Source organism: Haliotis asinina, chromosome 7, assembly GCF_037392515.1.
Source record: "Haliotis asinina isolate JCU_RB_2024 chromosome 7, JCU_Hal_asi_v2, whole genome shotgun sequence".
Lineage (NCBI taxonomy): Eukaryota > Metazoa > Mollusca > Gastropoda > Lepetellida > Haliotidae > Haliotis > Haliotis asinina.
Genome location: NC_090286.1, coordinates 11,387,273 through 11,404,064, shown reverse-complemented (window position 1 = coordinate 11,404,064; position 16,792 = coordinate 11,387,273). Strand labels below are relative to the sequence as shown.

The 16,792-nt window shown below is 38.0% G+C and overlaps 1 protein-coding gene across 1 annotated transcript in view; it reads left to right on the top strand.

Moving 5' to 3' along the window:
• LOC137291286 (uncharacterized) overlaps positions 1–13,767 on the top strand; it is a 98,827-nt gene extending 85,060 nt beyond the window's left edge. Inside the window, exons 7-28 of the mRNA XM_067822585.1 lie at positions 1,213–1,356; positions 2,150–2,287; positions 2,336–2,341; positions 3,535–3,672; positions 4,411–4,531; positions 4,684–4,748; positions 4,976–5,358; positions 5,930–6,017; positions 6,131–6,207; positions 6,705–6,741; positions 7,219–7,319; positions 7,532–7,657; positions 7,776–7,921; positions 8,031–8,166; positions 8,251–8,397; positions 8,696–8,717; positions 9,517–9,551; positions 9,820–9,939; positions 10,125–10,241; positions 10,869–11,005; positions 11,716–11,848; positions 12,080–13,767. Of these exons, the coding sequence (XP_067678686.1) occupies positions 1,213–1,356; positions 2,150–2,287; positions 2,336–2,341; positions 3,535–3,672; positions 4,411–4,531; positions 4,684–4,748; positions 4,976–5,358; positions 5,930–6,017; positions 6,131–6,207; positions 6,705–6,741; positions 7,219–7,319; positions 7,532–7,657; positions 7,776–7,921; positions 8,031–8,166; positions 8,251–8,397; positions 8,696–8,717; positions 9,517–9,551; positions 9,820–9,939; positions 10,125–10,241; positions 10,869–11,005; positions 11,716–11,848; positions 12,080–12,151 (2,489 nt within the window). The 3' untranslated portion in view covers positions 12,152–13,767. The remainder of the gene's footprint in view (positions 1–1,212; positions 1,357–2,149; positions 2,288–2,335; positions 2,342–3,534; positions 3,673–4,410; positions 4,532–4,683; positions 4,749–4,975; positions 5,359–5,929; positions 6,018–6,130; positions 6,208–6,704; positions 6,742–7,218; positions 7,320–7,531; positions 7,658–7,775; positions 7,922–8,030; positions 8,167–8,250; positions 8,398–8,695; positions 8,718–9,516; positions 9,552–9,819; positions 9,940–10,124; positions 10,242–10,868; positions 11,006–11,715; positions 11,849–12,079) is intronic.
• The last annotated feature ends 3,025 nt before the right edge of the window (positions 13,768–16,792 follow it).

Sequence of the window (16,792 nt, the reverse complement as noted above, 5' to 3'; positions counted from 1 at the left end):
GAGTGACCCTTTTCAGTAACAGGTTTAGACTACATATTTAAGGCTAAACATATCTATGTTCGTGAGCACTAGCGCGTCAAAAATCACATTGCGAATTGTAAAAATTCACATCGTAGTATAACTGTGCAGCACAGAAGATTGCTCATTACACAAATGGGCAATACCTGACAAATGATAGTGGAGTGAAGGATTCAGTCTTTACGCATTTAATGGAATTTGGATGGGAAAATGTTGAAAACTGTGTGATATAACTGTTTCAACATACTGGTCATTTCTATTAACCATCGTAAGGTGCACAGAACTATAACTATCATAGATCAATTCAGGTGAATAGGATGATGTCGGCAGTTCATTCATTTGATATTCACACAATTTTTATAACATATATGCCTCGCATTTTATATACCTTAACGTACCCGATATATATACACTTGACCTTATTATGTATCAGTCTGCAGCCCAGGTATATACGGGGTGGACTGTAATAAGTTCTGTCACTGCCTGGATTCTACCTGTGGTCGCTTGACTGGATTGTGTCCTGGAGACTGTAGACCAGGGTGGCAGGGACAGAGATGTGATACAGGTGAGACGTTTAGATACTCTCTGGATTGTGGGTCCCAGGCAGTGGAACTTGTTACCAGAGATGCGTAGACGGGCCAATGCATACATGTCACGCTGAAGGTAGTAACCATTTCTTAATCTTTATCAATGTAAATGAATAGCAGGATTTGTGGTGGTGTTACTTTGAGCTCATATCTTGGGGCATGTTAAATAGTGCATCGATTTCACCTACTAACTCGTTTCATACACTTTGCGGAACAGATTACCCGGATGCTTTACAAATCAAATGCTCCTCAACTTAATGTCTTGCCGATCTATATTTTAAACTTGCAACATCACTAACTATGGCATTAACTGCAACGAAACTTGCTGGGCGGAAGCTTTAAGCTCCAAGGTTGTCATGTGACGGAGACACTGGAGCATGGAGCATGTGGTTGGATAGGGGTTGACTGCACACAAGTTAAAGAATGTTGAAGTTTATTTGCAATAAATGGCAAATTTACATGAAAAGCAGAGAAAGAAGATAGGTCAAATGCATCAGTTATTACCTGGAAGGAAAACACATCAGTTATTCAACGTTGCCATGAACATTTGTTTATTTACACACAACTGTCAAACTAATTGTAAAATGTCCATTTGTTTCTCTGACAGAATGTACCAGTGGAGGGTACGGCACAAACTGTACTAATCCTTGCTCTGAGAGACATTGTGCGGGAAATGCATCATGTCCTCATGTGACTGGGGCTTGTGATTATGGATGTAAAGCTGGATGGATGGGTGTTGATTGTAAACAAGGTAAGTCTTGGACATGAATTACACGAGTTTTCCATTAACACACAAAACTTCATTTAATCACTGCTAACCATATTTCAATCATTTTGGTTCCAATGATTCCAATCCTTTTGGTTCAGGTTGTCTAGAAACTGCGAGCGGAACTCTTCCTGGAACTCAGCACGAACCTGTGGTACTTTTTCTCTGTATAATTTGGTACTCTTCAAATTGTAAACTGATTCCATATTGAAAAGTCTGGAAACATTGAAAATGTTTCAGAAAGGTGTTTTGTAATTTTACTCTAAAACTAGAAGTGCTATCCGTTTCCACTTTGGTATGAGGCTTTAAAATTCCTCTACCACTGAGGATTTTAATTGTCATGATTTAATAAGAAAGCTGTCTATAAGAGCTCTCATTATTTCAAGTCACAACAACACCTCACATGTCAAGGGCGTTGAGCTACTTACCGGAACAGCAAATAGGCATGTCACATGTCCAAACCTTACATTATGCTCGGCAGATCATGTCACGTTACTTAAAGCACGTGCATTTCACGAAGTGCACACAAATTTACACATAGAGAAATGTCCACATCCAAACATCGAAACATTTTCTGCCAGACTATACATGTGCCAACGGCCTTTATAACTGACATACATGAATTGAATTGAAGACCATTAGCTCGTTTGCAGGGGGCACGTTCAGTGGTGTTTCGACATCTCCCACGGACTCGTTTCACACACCTTTTTGAACTGAGTACGCTTCAACTCCTGTGCTTCTGAACTTTATGAAGGCAATGCTTGTCTATGTGTTATAGCTTGCAACAACATTACCTATGGAATTAACTGCAACAAAACATGTGCTGAGCGGGAGTGTTCAGCTCTAAATTCGTCGTGTGACCGTCTCACTGGAGCATGTGACACAGGATGTCTTCCTGGTTGGATAGGCGTCGACTGTGTATGAATGTTGAAGGTGTATGTAGGTAATTAAGGGCGAAGTGTAGGTAGTGGTAACACAAAAGGGTCACTAGCTGAGGTGACAATAAGTATGACATTGTGAAGCAAACACAGACACCTTCCACTGTCTTCATAAAGTATACAGTTCTTGAGAAACATGATGAGACACCTAAGATCACGCGACAAACGTTGACAGTTTGAAGAGAAAGGGGATGTGGTGTAAAAAGTATTCTTGTCAGAGTAATAGCCGAATATATCAACATGACATGGAAATGCTCCAGTGTGTTTTAAATGTCTGAAACAGCATAATCAGAATTTGATTTCTTGAGGAAGTATGAGTACCACACTGATAACATTGGTCAAACTGTTAAATTTTTGGCCTGACTGGGGTGAGGGGTAGACGTGAGGGATAGGAAAAATAATGTCCCATAAATTTTTTTCCTAACAATCCAATATGTTCGTCTTTACAAAACCTGTAATGTTCGTCTTTACAAAACCTGTGATTGGCTGCAGCATATCACACATAACAGCCGATTCATGACAAGGAGATATATCTTATCTTCACGTAAAATACTTTAATTTCACCGATTAATGACGTTTTAACAACTGGAGAACATATTTTCTGCAGCCAAACTGTGAGAAGCTGTGTCGCCAACAATAGTATGACGTCATAATATGATACACGGAGTACGAAAATTGTTCAAGTTGGTTTTGAGTTCACTGTGTACGCTTAGGTTTTACCGACTATCACTTTTTATTTAAACTATTATACACATTGTATCCTTTGTAACTATAGTAGATATAGTTAACTACTTTTAAAGCCGTGTTGAACTTGTCAGAATATGTTTTACTGATTTAAGAATTCCAGTCGGAGGCACACACCATGTTGTTTACACGTCACATAAAAGTAGTCGGTAGCGAGCTTATCGATATTCAAAATAAAGTTAAATGATATTTTGTACATGGCTAAAAGATAACTACAGAGCAATCGTCTTCCTCAGGTAATACGGTCTGATGTACGCATCTTTGCAGTAGTGTTATCTCTCGGCTAGCGGCTCGGGTGACGCTGTTACAAAGAAACCGTATTACCCTCGAGAAAAACATACAAGTTATATTAAAATTAAATCTACTCAGAAGCTCTGTGTCGCCTCATGATATACTAATGTGATGGCAAATATCACATCGGAATGTTACACATAAAGAAGGTGGAAAGAGATATGACCTGTATAATAATCTCCTTTTCCAGAATGTGATTCCAAACATTATGGGAACATGTGCAAAAAGAGTTGTAGTTCCAGACACTGTATGAAGAACTCTTCCTGTAACGCAACCGGGACCTGTAATGGTGGATGTAAAGCAGGCTGGACAGGGGATGACTGTACAGGTAATAAGAAGATGTCAGTGTGGGATGTCAGCCAACAGGCAGGTTGCAACGGATCGTAGAGAGGGGAGATGATGTGTCAATACATAAGATATTGCTGTACCAGGAAAGAAACTTTTCACAAGAGTGTATGACTGTTCTGACGTAGTGACGTAGGTGTAATGTGGCTGATTAATTCTAAAGTCTATGTATTGTCAATGATTTGGAAGCAGCGGATGGGAGATAGGTTAAAACAGTCAGTTCGTGTCAGACTTCAGACTTTCAACATACGAGTAGAGCAGTATATTGCACTTCCAACCTGTAGAAACTACACACAAACTCACCTTCGGCAAATATATGATTACATGTGAACGAAACGAAATCATCGATTCTGTCCAAACATGGTATCGTCATGTATCTCAGTAAAGGGTTAACTTTCAAAACCCAGTTAGAGCATGTGTGGGCAACATCACGTATAACAAAAGTTCGTGGTTCAAGGCCGATTGTGAAACAGGATACCCAATGACTAGTTCATGCATATGCTAATTCTAACAACAGTAATCTGCGGAAGAAGGAAGTTTTCTTTTAACTTATGACAGATTAAATGTTGGTGTGACATGAAATTGCATTTCATACAATGACTTCTCAAATGACAAAGATGACTTTAGTGCGCATGGTTTTTTTTGTTATGAGAGCCGTATGCACACTTGTATGGTAACACTGACAGCAATTTTGTTTTTCATATTCTATATCCAGAGAAAGCTGTGACACATACACTGAAACAGCAGCCTGAAGGAGACTCTTTTCCAATCGCTGCTGTTGTGGGAACTGTTGCCGGCGTGGTGGTGGTCCTGCTGTTGGCCCTTGCAGTCATTTTGATTCGGTCAGTTTTGTCTACGAGAGATCGGCTCTGTGATTTTCTACACCAATGCCAAATCCTTGTAATGTCTTCAAAGGCAATGTCTCAGTACATATTCACGATCACGACCCCTTGTTCCATTGTAACTGTATTTCAGTGTGTGTCCTTACATTTAGAAGACGGCGTAATGGATGCTCCACACGCAAAGCATTGGTTACAGATAACGTGAAACCCCTACAAGGTAGATTCGTCTAGCTGATTTGCAAGATTAGTTTTGTCTGATGTAATATGCAATATGTAAGATGTAAACTCTTTACTAATGATGCATGATGGACCTAGACACTTTAGAGGTCCAGTAACTTCTGTACATACCGTCCATACTTCCATCCATGTTAAGGATATATGTGAATCATATTATGTCTGCAGCTCAGTAATGAAGTATTACCTGCTCCTTTTGTTTCCCTTTAGCGGAAGACATTGGTATGTACATGAATGTCGGTTTTGACAAAGACGAGAAACAAACGTCGGCTTCAAATAAGACATCGGCTGCACAAATAAAGGTTCGTAAGCAGAATGAACCTCAAGACAATCCAGCTAAGGAAGCTGTATTTAAGACTGGAAGCAAGGGTACGGCTGAAGACCGAGCAGGTGGCCTTGGCCTCCAGAAGGTGGAGGAGGAAGAGGATAATGGCATGTCTGAGCAGCCTGGACAGGTTGAGGAAACATCAGAGGCCCCTGAAAAAGACTACTACAATCTGGACAACAATGGGGGTAATCACGTGATTCCTGTGTCAGAATTACAGACAAGGGTGGAGGAAATGACCCCAGCAAGTGCAGAAGAAGAATTTAAGGTAAACACAAAGTGGCGTCCACAAGCCCGAGACTGAATGAGTGAGTGAATGAATGGGAGAGTCAAGATTTATGTTAACATCGGTAATATTTCAGCCATACCGTGAATAAAGCAAGCAGTATATGTTGATAAAATAAAGCTGTAAATAAATATTGTAAAATCGGCTAAGAAAGGGCGGAAATACAACAAACATATCACAGATATGGATTTTAAAACTGACACGTAACATAAAATGATATCACTATTCTGGATAATAAAATACCAAAATTGACTACAAGTGTGGTGTGACACATCGTGAGTATCAACTCACTGAACAATCATTCGCACACATCCTGGTAACCAGCACGTTCTTACACAGACTGACTAGAAACTATGAATGTTTTCTACACAAAGCTATCCGCCAAGAGCTTCACGAAATATCGAGTAATTGTAAAACTCTCTTTGAATGAGCAACAAACTGACACAGGCTTGTTTCCGTTTAGCTTGGTTTTAACAGTACATATTTTGACTATGACAATAGTCATTCAGAAAAAAACATATTTATCGCGTGTACACCATGTTTTCCTTTTCAGCGACTTTCTGATGGTTATGCTCACTCCTATGATGAATCTCAACAAGCTAAAAACAAAGGGAAGAACAGGTTCAGAGGTTATTACCCATGTGAGTTAACCTCAAGATCAGTTTTGACAAATCTAGTTTTAGCCAGCTGCACTTTAGCATCTGATTTCGTGTTTTAATCGAAAAGTGAATTCGTTATTACATCTTTCTTTCAGATGATTACAACCGCGTGGTCCTGCGCGGCGTCAGTGACGGTAAAGAGAGAGACTATATCAACGCCAGCTACCTCGATGTGAGTTGAACAATGATTGGCAGTCAAACACACTGAGCATAACTGCACAATCTTATAGTGACACAAGGAAGATATATTGAACTCTTTTACCCTGGGCCTTGTATTTTAGTCGTTAATCAGCCTCTGTCAGGCTTGATATACTTCTAAGTCTCATTGTGTGGAAGCCCACGAATATTTAGAGTAAGGGCATACACTCCCTGTAACACGTGCCTGTCGTAAACGGCTTGTTCAACTTAATGATTTTGTTGACTGTATGTCATCATCTCCCAATTCCGTTACTTTGGTCATGAAAGGTATCCCTGCATTATAGAAGACATCAGTAATATATTTAGGGGTATGTTTAAACCTCAACTGAACAGATAACAAATCACTGTACAAATATGCTGCATGGTGTTATGTTGCTGATATTGACAAAACGGTCTTGTTTTTCCCGTCGTTTCTGGCAGTGACCATTTTATATGATATAAATGATGCTAATATTCGTAAATTCTCTGCAGGGATATAAAGCAGAAAAGCGCTACATTGCAGCACAAGGTAAGGTTACAGTTACTGAAGCTGGCATCTAGAGAAAGTAAATTGCGGAAATGATTGCTCGCTGGAAACGGAAGCACACACATAAAGAACGGACTTACGGAAATTTGTTTGAGCAAACAAATTATGAACTTCCAAAATCAGCTGTTTGAACAAGCTGGGGTATTGAAAATATAAACATGCTGATGAGTGAGTGGGTGGGTGAGTGAGTACTTTTACTACTTGCAGGAAGCCCTAGTTGGATTTACACCATGCCTTCAGGTGTTTAGCAGAACATTAAAATACCACATATTCTGTTTTTGAAACAATGTTTTGATGTTGAGCAGATACATTTTGAAAAATATAACTCAAGTAGAATGTTAGACTGATAAATCTGCATACTCTTTGTGCTGTTAGAGTTGGGTTCTAATTTTACGTTTTCTTTATTTCTTTCAATACATCTCGATTGATTAAAGACGCGTCATCTCGGTTTCTCATAAGGTCCCTACAGACCGGAAGTAGTAGTGGATTTCTGGAGAATGATCTATCAGGAGCAATCTACAACAGTTGTCATGGTGACGGGACTTGTTGAGGCTGGGAAGGTAATATATGCACGTATATGTATATGTATATGTATGTATATATATATATATATATATATATAGATAGAGAGAGAGAGAGAGTATATGTAGAATTCTCACACTCAAAAAATAGCAATCGCTGTACTTTGTCGTATTGTTATTTCATAACTTCTTGTCCCTTGAATTATAATATCAACCCTTCGTGACGCGTTCAAATCTTGTAATATTTACAGATGAAGTGCCTTCAGTACTGGCCAGAGAAAGGGACATCGGTTTACGGCGACATTTCAGTTACCAAAGAGACAGAAATTCATCTTGCAAACTACACAGTCACAAAACTGTCTGTTCACAACAAATCGGTATTGTTTTTCACAATAATTACAAGTTTTCTAAAACCTCTTCGAAAATATAAACAGAAATGTGTAATAATCTGTAACACAAGTTATATTCTAGAGTGCAATCAATTCTGAGTTTCAGGAAGGAAAGATACATCATGTTCTCCACTTTCAATTCACAAGTTGGCCTGACCATGGTGTACCATACACTTCCGCCTTGCTGGAGTTTATGTGGAGGGTCAAGGTCACCACAAGACATCAAACACAACCAATCATAGTCCACTGCAGGTTAGAGGTTTACTGGGATGGTCACTATGTATTTGTCGTGGAATTCGAAGTAGAAAATGGTTGAATGAGAAATACCGTGTGCTTACAACAGATTCTTCGTCTTCTCTAGTGCTGGCATAGGCCGGACAGGGACCTACATTGCTATAGAGAGTCTCGTGGATCAGGCAGCAGCAGAAGGCTTTGTGGACGTCGTCAGCTTCGTCTCCAACATGAGAGGTCAAAGGAACAATATGATACAGACCAAAGTGAGTAAACCACCAACACCCTATGTTGTTAAAATGTTATTTACTCTGGGTTCCTGGTATCACGTTCTCATTATCTAACACCAGGAGCAGTACCACTTCCTGTATCAGGCCGTGGCTATGGCGGTGTCAGAAGGGGACACCTCACTGGATGCTGATGCCATCAGACAGATAGATCTCAGTCGTGTGCCTTTCGTTACCATGGGCAACAGAGACGTACATGAACACCTGGAGGTAGGTAATCGTATGAATATCCATAAAGGCTATTAAGAACCATGAATCTCATGATCAGGATTAAATGCATTTTATTTAACGGTTATGTTGGATAGAAGTTTTGTCACTGCTATTACATCTTTATCCTTATATATTTGAAAAAGAACATGTTTGTAAAACATAAAATTATTGTGAAAGCAATACAAATTTATGACTATGACATTTGTAACCATGATGAAACAAAGAAAGTATGAATATGTTTTCACCATATTGTTTTATGTTGTATAGTATTCGAACGTGTCGTCTGCTTCATTTTCAGGCTTGGGAAACTACAGTCGAAAGTAAGTTTAATGGTCGTTTCCTGGTTTGATATCACTTTGCCGGCATTTTTTCGTATCTCGAGTCTCAGGCAGTGTTTACAAGTCATCTGTTTAAGTCACAGTTTCTTTAGGAGAAACAGATGCAGCGTCGACTAGCTTCCGTTGACACGTCAGATAGAAGTATAGGAATTCCGAGTGACTAAAGATCCCTCTCAAGACTGTATATCACAAGGGATGTAAAGAGTCAGGTTTACCTTAGATGACGAGAAATATTCCAACAGCTTCATGCCATATTTGTTATCAGAGATTTCAAAAGTAAACTTTCCCTTTATGTCGAGAAATATTTCACCAGGTATTTCCTGCGTCATTCATGTGTTGTTCAATGCTGTCTGTTCAGGGTTACGACAATCAAAGACTGAGCAAGACTATAAAACTGTTCATGAATAAACAGTTGTAGTAACCGGACACATAAGCAACAAAATTATGTCTGGTACAACTGCCATCTCCACTTGTCAGTTCTTATGTTTCTGCAAGTGAACAATCAACCTGCTATTCCACGTGTTTGTTATGTGTGCTACCGTTGGACAAGATAATTGTAACTGAAACAATCCTCGTGCATGCTTTTAGCACAGATGTCTTTGAAGATGGAAATTGTATTTTCACTTTCAACCAGTAACCTAATTTGACTTTTACTTGAATGCATTTGAACACATATCGAGCACCTGTTCATATTTCACTTTCTAAAACTTCACAAAAACGAACATCTAATAAAAAGGCGCCGTTGCAGTTAAACTGTACCAAACCTACTGTTCATTTTCAGGAAGTCATCCTGCAGATGATATCATCACGGTGGCAGTAAGTGTGATTCCTTCTTCAAAGGTCTCCCTAATGTGGCAGATTAAAGTTTGTGTTGTTGATGTGCATGTGAAGCCACATATCTTACATTCTTGATCTTCTCACTGAATGAGTTAAAACGTTAATCATAATTTTTGACATAACATATTTGTTTAAAATAGCAGCCTATCATATAACGTTGTTGATAAGATGCTTGGTCACAGCGTTTATGTAAAGCATGGACGATATACATCGACATGTTTGTGTAATAAATTACATCCTACTGCAGTCCTACACCTCGTGGAAAGGCTTCTTCATAACAACGTCACAACCAGACAAAGAGGATCTCTGGAATCATATGCATAACAGCGATTCGCACACCTTGATAACGATGGCTGCAGAAAACCAGGTTTGAATAATTCTAAAATATTTTGGAAAACAATTGCTATGGTGATAATGATAATATGTGGTTGTAAAACTTCCTATTTCTGATGATTCTTGTTTCTTAAAATGTCGACATTTCAACGATCCAAAATGTACTTTCAAATTCTAAAAAGGAAAAGGTCACTTAAATTAGCACTGTTTGGCTTCCAGATCTTTCTCCCGTCGATGGACAGTCCTGTCTCCACTTCAAGGCTGACAGCAAGATTGCAAACGTCTAAACTTATATCTAATAATGTTATTCTCAACACTATTGGTCTCACAGAAAATGTAAGCCTTATAGCTTATATATTTCAATTCACGCTTACCCTTAATTGACCAGAGGATACAGTGCTTGTTTTTGGACATCATAACCATTATCCAAGGTCAAACAGTGTGAGATCAATATAGTACTGGACTTTGTTTCCCTCTGATATCTTCCGACCAAACAGTATACACAGCAACATGCGGAATACCAGCGTTATTTCCTTTTTACAAAGTATGTGATGTAAAAATTTTGTTTGGAAGCCTTTTGGCACTAAAACATATTACCAACACATCATCTTACAATTAATGAGGTGGCCTAGTTGTTAAAGCATTCTCTTGTCACAGAAATAGAACCGGTTATCCCGGGTAGAGCTAATGTATCTTGATAACGGTGACAGAACTTACACAGAAACGTTGCACACACTGTAGTATAGAAGTTGTTCATTCATATATTGGCATCTAGCTGAAGCCATATAGCTGAAATATTGCTGAGTGCGGCGGAAAAGTAAACTCACTGACTCACTTGTATCTACTGCTCCAACTTTCAAAGCCCTCATAAGTTAATTACTTGTCAGACAGAAAGACTGCCCCACAAGTATGGAACATAATCTGTCATTCGACGTTATGTGAAATAGGAAGACTGTTTTTCAGGGTGCTGACGTCACCTCAGCAATTCACCACTATCGTGTGACCGGAAGCACACAAGATTCAAGTATCAATCTGTTGATTGACAGCTTACTTACATGGATGAGTGACCCACAGCGATGTTCTTGCACAATCGTATCACAGTAAGACTGTTTTGATCACATTCGTTTATTAGTGTACCAAACGATTCCCTTTTGTAACCATAAACTATGTATTTTATTTACTTCTTTCTGATTGACGTGTACAAATGTACTTGTCTCTGAAGCTCATTACATCAATATTACCATCATCTACCATGCATCTGAAAGATAAAGGATGAAAGATCAGAAACTTTAAATGTCCATGCATTGGAGCAAACTTGATTAAGTACTTGCTTATTAGCGTCACAGTTCGTTTCTTCACCACATGTAATGCTGTGGAAACGGTTGTTCATACATGCCTAATGTCACAAACATTGAACTATGGAAAACCACACAGCATGAGTATGCAGTCAAACACTATACCAGTGAACAGTTATGCCTGGTGTTGTATTTTGCTCAATATTTAGTGATCTAAAGAGACATCAACGAACAATATTGAAAAGATTGTGATGCCATATCATTAGAATATTCGAGGTTAATAGACGTATCAGTACACTTTCGTATCTCATGCCACATCCGGTAATAATGTGTATGTTGAAAATTGTTAATGTTCTAAATCAAATTTTATATAATACATAATTTATATACCTTCATCATTTTCCTACTGTCAATGTTTTGATTTTTGCAAATCCCTATTTGTTCATATCATGACAGTATCACACTTTTGTCTATTTTGTAATGTACCCTTGAGTGGTTCTAAATCTTCTCTGCAGGTCTGTGAGCGAGGCACGGTTCTTGGTCCTATTGGTGAACATCGCCAGCAGACTGCAGGACGACAGCAGGGTGGACGTCATCAGCAACATGCGACGTCTACACTCAACTCTAGGTGGACCTCCATTCTCTCAGGTCAGAAACAATTATGATATATTTATATATTTTGATGCTGGTATGTGGAAGTTACAGCTGACGTACAACAGATGAATGGTGTAAAGTATCTTTAGATCAAAGGTTTCATGATTGAACATCATTAAGATTGGGAGACATGCCTTCATGCTGATTTCAGACACAGTCGCACACATTGCAATAATGCCTATGAACCTTGAGTTTACAGATATGACGTGTTTGTTTCATTTTCAGGAGGATGTTCGCCGGTGCCTGGAGTTTGCTCAAAGACGACTGGAATCTGTTGAACTATATGCAAACTTGTAAAGCTGTAGTAACTTATGGTAGCTTTATGCTATATCATTTCTGATTGTTCGGAATGTCATGCATGTAGAGCTTTGCCAGCTAGTTCAAACATTCCCAGAACACAATATCAATAATATAATTTTGACAATGGAAAATACTTAGCAGATAAGACAGTACAAGTCTCAGGATAGATATCAGTTGTATATACACTATATACACAATTTATAACAGTTGATATACCCGACGTAAAAAAGCCGTTTTAGGTTATTAAAGTTTCATGACAGTTTCTACACAATTAAAAAAGAAACAAACTACAAACAAAGAAAAAAAAACAACCCCCATTATTCAACAAAACACTACAACCCAAAGAGAACAAAAACTAACAAACAAACAATTAGAACAAAAGCAAAAACACAACAAAACAAAGAAAGGAGAAAACAAAAAGAATAAAACATTCTGTAATATTCTATTATCTTGAATGTCCTTCGTTGACAAGGTTTTATAAATTATAGGTTTCAAAATATTTCATTTATCATTCAAACTGTTTAAGAGACCGGATATGATGTTAAAAAGTCAGAACAATACAAAACGTATTATGTCACCTTTAGAAATTTATATTGTTGTTTGTACGTGCATACACATATAGGTCTGAGGATGTTTCTGTGGTTAAAGGCGTATCGGCTACCGACGAGTTCTACATCAAAGCAGTGTTGATATGCAGAGTACGCACAGCGAACTATTTTACACTGCTGTAAGTTCACAATGCGGTTTACCTGTGAAAGAGTGAATACGTAAAATGGTGAACAGAAATTGCATAAAACAGTGTCATTGATATGATTCATGTGTAATTATTATAACTATAAACTAGACTGCTTAGGTTCTGTTGAATTCTAAACAGTCAGCCCGAGAAAACATCTGTCGATGTGTATCCCACGGGAGATCTGTGCGTATCTTGCCTAATGTTTATCTAAAGAACATAACAGTTTAACCTACGTGAGAGTAGTACATGACGAGGAAAATCCTCAAAGACATAAAACACTCGACACAAAACATATTTTATCATCAACTAATCCATCCTTCCTTAATATTACATCTGGTACCAGTCATACTTCTGATTCTGTGACTAAATACGAGACACACAGTGTAGATGGATATATAGGAATATATATAACGCTCCTAATTTGCATGCAATTATCTCCTTTACCAAGAGTAGCACTTTATGCGTTTACATTTTAGATGACACTACTTTGTAAATTATTTAATTTTTTAAAATTATTTTACAGTTATTATTTTACAGCGTTAATTCTCATTTAATTTTTTAAAAAAGAAATTGATTTTTTGGTGGAATTTTGAATATCATGTTGTGTAAATAGATGTATTTTAATGATTGGTAGTTTGGATTAGTAACTTGAGTTGTTGGTGGCTGTACCCTCAAAGGGGGTTGAAGTATTGTAAAATTATTGTGCTCCTGAGAGGGTGCGTAAGTCCAAAAACATTCACAGTAAATTTAAGTCTACCAGGATTTTAATCGTAGTGTTCATGTTATTTTAATTTTTGCTAACTTTTCGTACAATGGCCAGCAGCTGAAGGGATGGTGTAAATCCAACTGGGGTCCATATAGGTAGCAGAGGTACTGTAAGTCCCCATGGTTCCTAGTGTGGTGATCTACCTTCTGTTGTTGGCGATCTATAGCCCGTTTTTATACTGTATTGTCTAAATAGTGCTATTAGTTTTAACTTCCCATGCTAGTTTTAATTGAAATTGTGATATTCTAGTTGTTTTACTTTCCTTCGTTGACAGGTTTTATAATGTATATATGCTCTCTTTCATTGTTGAATGTTCTCGTCACGATATGGCTGAGATATTGCCTTTGTGACGTTAAATATTAACTCACTAAATTTTTTGTTTGATATCAGCCTTCTGCTCATTTGTCAAATATTTCAATTGTTTGCCGTCTTATTTATCTGCATAGACTGGAAGCTTAGCATATGTGGCACCCAGCCAGGGCCATGCATGTAACAAAAGTAGGGTTGGTCAACAACAGTTGAGAAATCAACCTCGACCACCCGATCTCGTTAATCGCCACTTACGACAAGCATGGATTACAGAAGACTAATGGTAAGCTAAATGTTCTTTGACCGTGTCTGCCGTTATGACATGGTGGCCTAGATCATTTCTTCAATCTACAACGCGTATTTATATTGTTTTGTTTTGTTTAGAAATCCATATTTAGAGGTAGATTAAATTCTTGTTCTTTGTTATTTGAGTTCCTTTGTACTGTGCTTTGTTTTCATGTGGCCATGACTTAAATGTATTTATCAAGTATTTAGAACTCGTTTCTGTCACGATGTGGCTGAAATATTGACGATTTGACTTTACGTTTTAAGTCACTCAATCTTCTCGATAAAGACTTTAAAAGAGCCAGATACAGATTTGTGCGTGCCTGTAAGTATTGCAATGCAGTTTCTCATATCGATATCAAACATGATAGTAATGCATTGAAACTGTGCTCAAGTCAAGATAGTTTAATCGTTTCAACATCTGTGTTCGTTGTGATCGCCAAATTGTAAATAAAGAATAAAATAGGGTTAGAGTCATGTGTTTTTTTAGAACGCCAGCTATATATTCTTTTTCTTACTGAAGATGTATGATGTTGACAAGTTTACAAGTGGAGTCTGTTGATGGCTTCCGGTCTTTTACGACTGGTACCCCGAGGTCTCAAACGAATCTACGAATAAATACAGTTAGGATAAATATATAATACTACATTTCTATGTGTCAAGAAGAAGGCGGTGACTGAATGGTTGGGCAAGACCATGACTCCGTGAGAACCAGCCTCTCGACATGTAGTTCATTGCCTGGACAGCCTTGTCTCTGACACTGTTGGCCATTTTCTTTGTGTTTCAGAAAAGGTCAGTGGAAATAAGGCTATCATTACAACTGCCAGGTAGTTCATCAAACATTATCATTTTCCATCCATCATTATCAGTTTCCAAATAGTATATTATCCACATAGCGTCTTGGATATATTTGGTAATATTTTGTAACGGAACATTTTTCAAAATTGTCTCCCTATTGGGAAAGTAGCGGCTATAAAAGTCAACGTCTTGATAAAGAACGTACACCAAATGTAGAAATACTGAAGGAAGCAGAATTTTGAATTAATAAGGAAACACTTGTAAAAGTTAACAACCCGAACCTGCCAAATGTAGAGTTTCAACTACAGTGAGTGAGTTTAGTTCAGCAATATTCCAGCTATATGGCGGCATTCTGTAAATAATCGATTCTGGACTAGACAGTCCATTGATCAACAGCATGAACATCAGTTGGGAACCGTTGACTTGTGTCAACCAAAGCAGCGAGCCTGACCACTCTATCCCGTTAGTCGCCTCTTACGACAAGCTTAGTCACCTCTTACAGGAGCAAACATATTTATAGTAATTAATTATCGTATTGCCCAAATCTATGTATCCTATTCAAGAGGTACGTAAGTCCCAAAACATTTGAAGTCAAATTTGATCTTCCATTTTGTCTTAGCCGTAGAATATGTGTCATTTTAATTTGTGGCTAATCTTGCATACAATCACCAGCAGCTGAGGGGATGATGTAAATCCAGTTAGGGACCATGCAGGTAGCAGAAGTACTGTAAGTCCCCATGGCCCCTAGTATGGTGATCTACCTTCAGTTGTTGGTGATCTATATAGCCTGTTTTTATATTGTATTGTCTGAATAGGAATATTAGTTTTAACTTTTCACGCTAGTTTTATTTCTTATTGTGATATTCTAGTTGTTTTACTGTCCTTCGTCGACAGGTTTTATCATATACATAGATTCCTTTTTTAAGAATGCTCTCGTCACGATATGGCTGCAATACTGCCGATGTGACGTTAAATGTTAACTCACTCACTCACTCCTATTCAAGACTAGTTGTCTCAAGTATTTAACTACTGGCAAGATGGAACCGACACCATCCTATATCCCTAACAAACTTTTAGGATGGCTTTTCGACAAAATACTTCATAGAAACAAAGAAACGGCCTTGAATTTACAAAAACCGTTATCTGACAATTTGAACGGAATTAACGCCTGTTGTTTCAAACGCTGGATGATGTGTTTGATGTAAAAAGCAACCTTAAACTTGTCCACCATTCTTTGCCTTGGATCTTTCCGTACATCTCCAAATAACAGTTATTTTGTCAGACACATCTTATTGTCCACAGGCAATAACAAATTATATAAAGATTAAATCTCATAACCATCCATTTGTACTTGAGGTATTAAATGTTCTTGAACTTAGTAATGTATCAAACATTGTAAAGCTGCTAAGAACTCAGATAAACCAGGTGGTGGAAAAAAAACCATATCACTTGACACCCGACACTGTTGATGTATCATTTGAAAGCATCGATCGTTCTATAACCAACACTCCCTGAGATCAGATGTATAGCGGCAATGAATTAGGTGACAACCATAAAGGTGACACAACAGTCATGTGTCTAACAATCGGCACAAAAGCATGGATCATTGCCCATGAGGAACTCTTCCTTGGTGAAAGCAGTGACATCCAAACAATGCCAGCGGTATGATTTGCTGACAAAAACATTTGACATTTGTTCGTACGATAACAAACTCGAAGGTAATACAGTATGTCTCATAGAAATA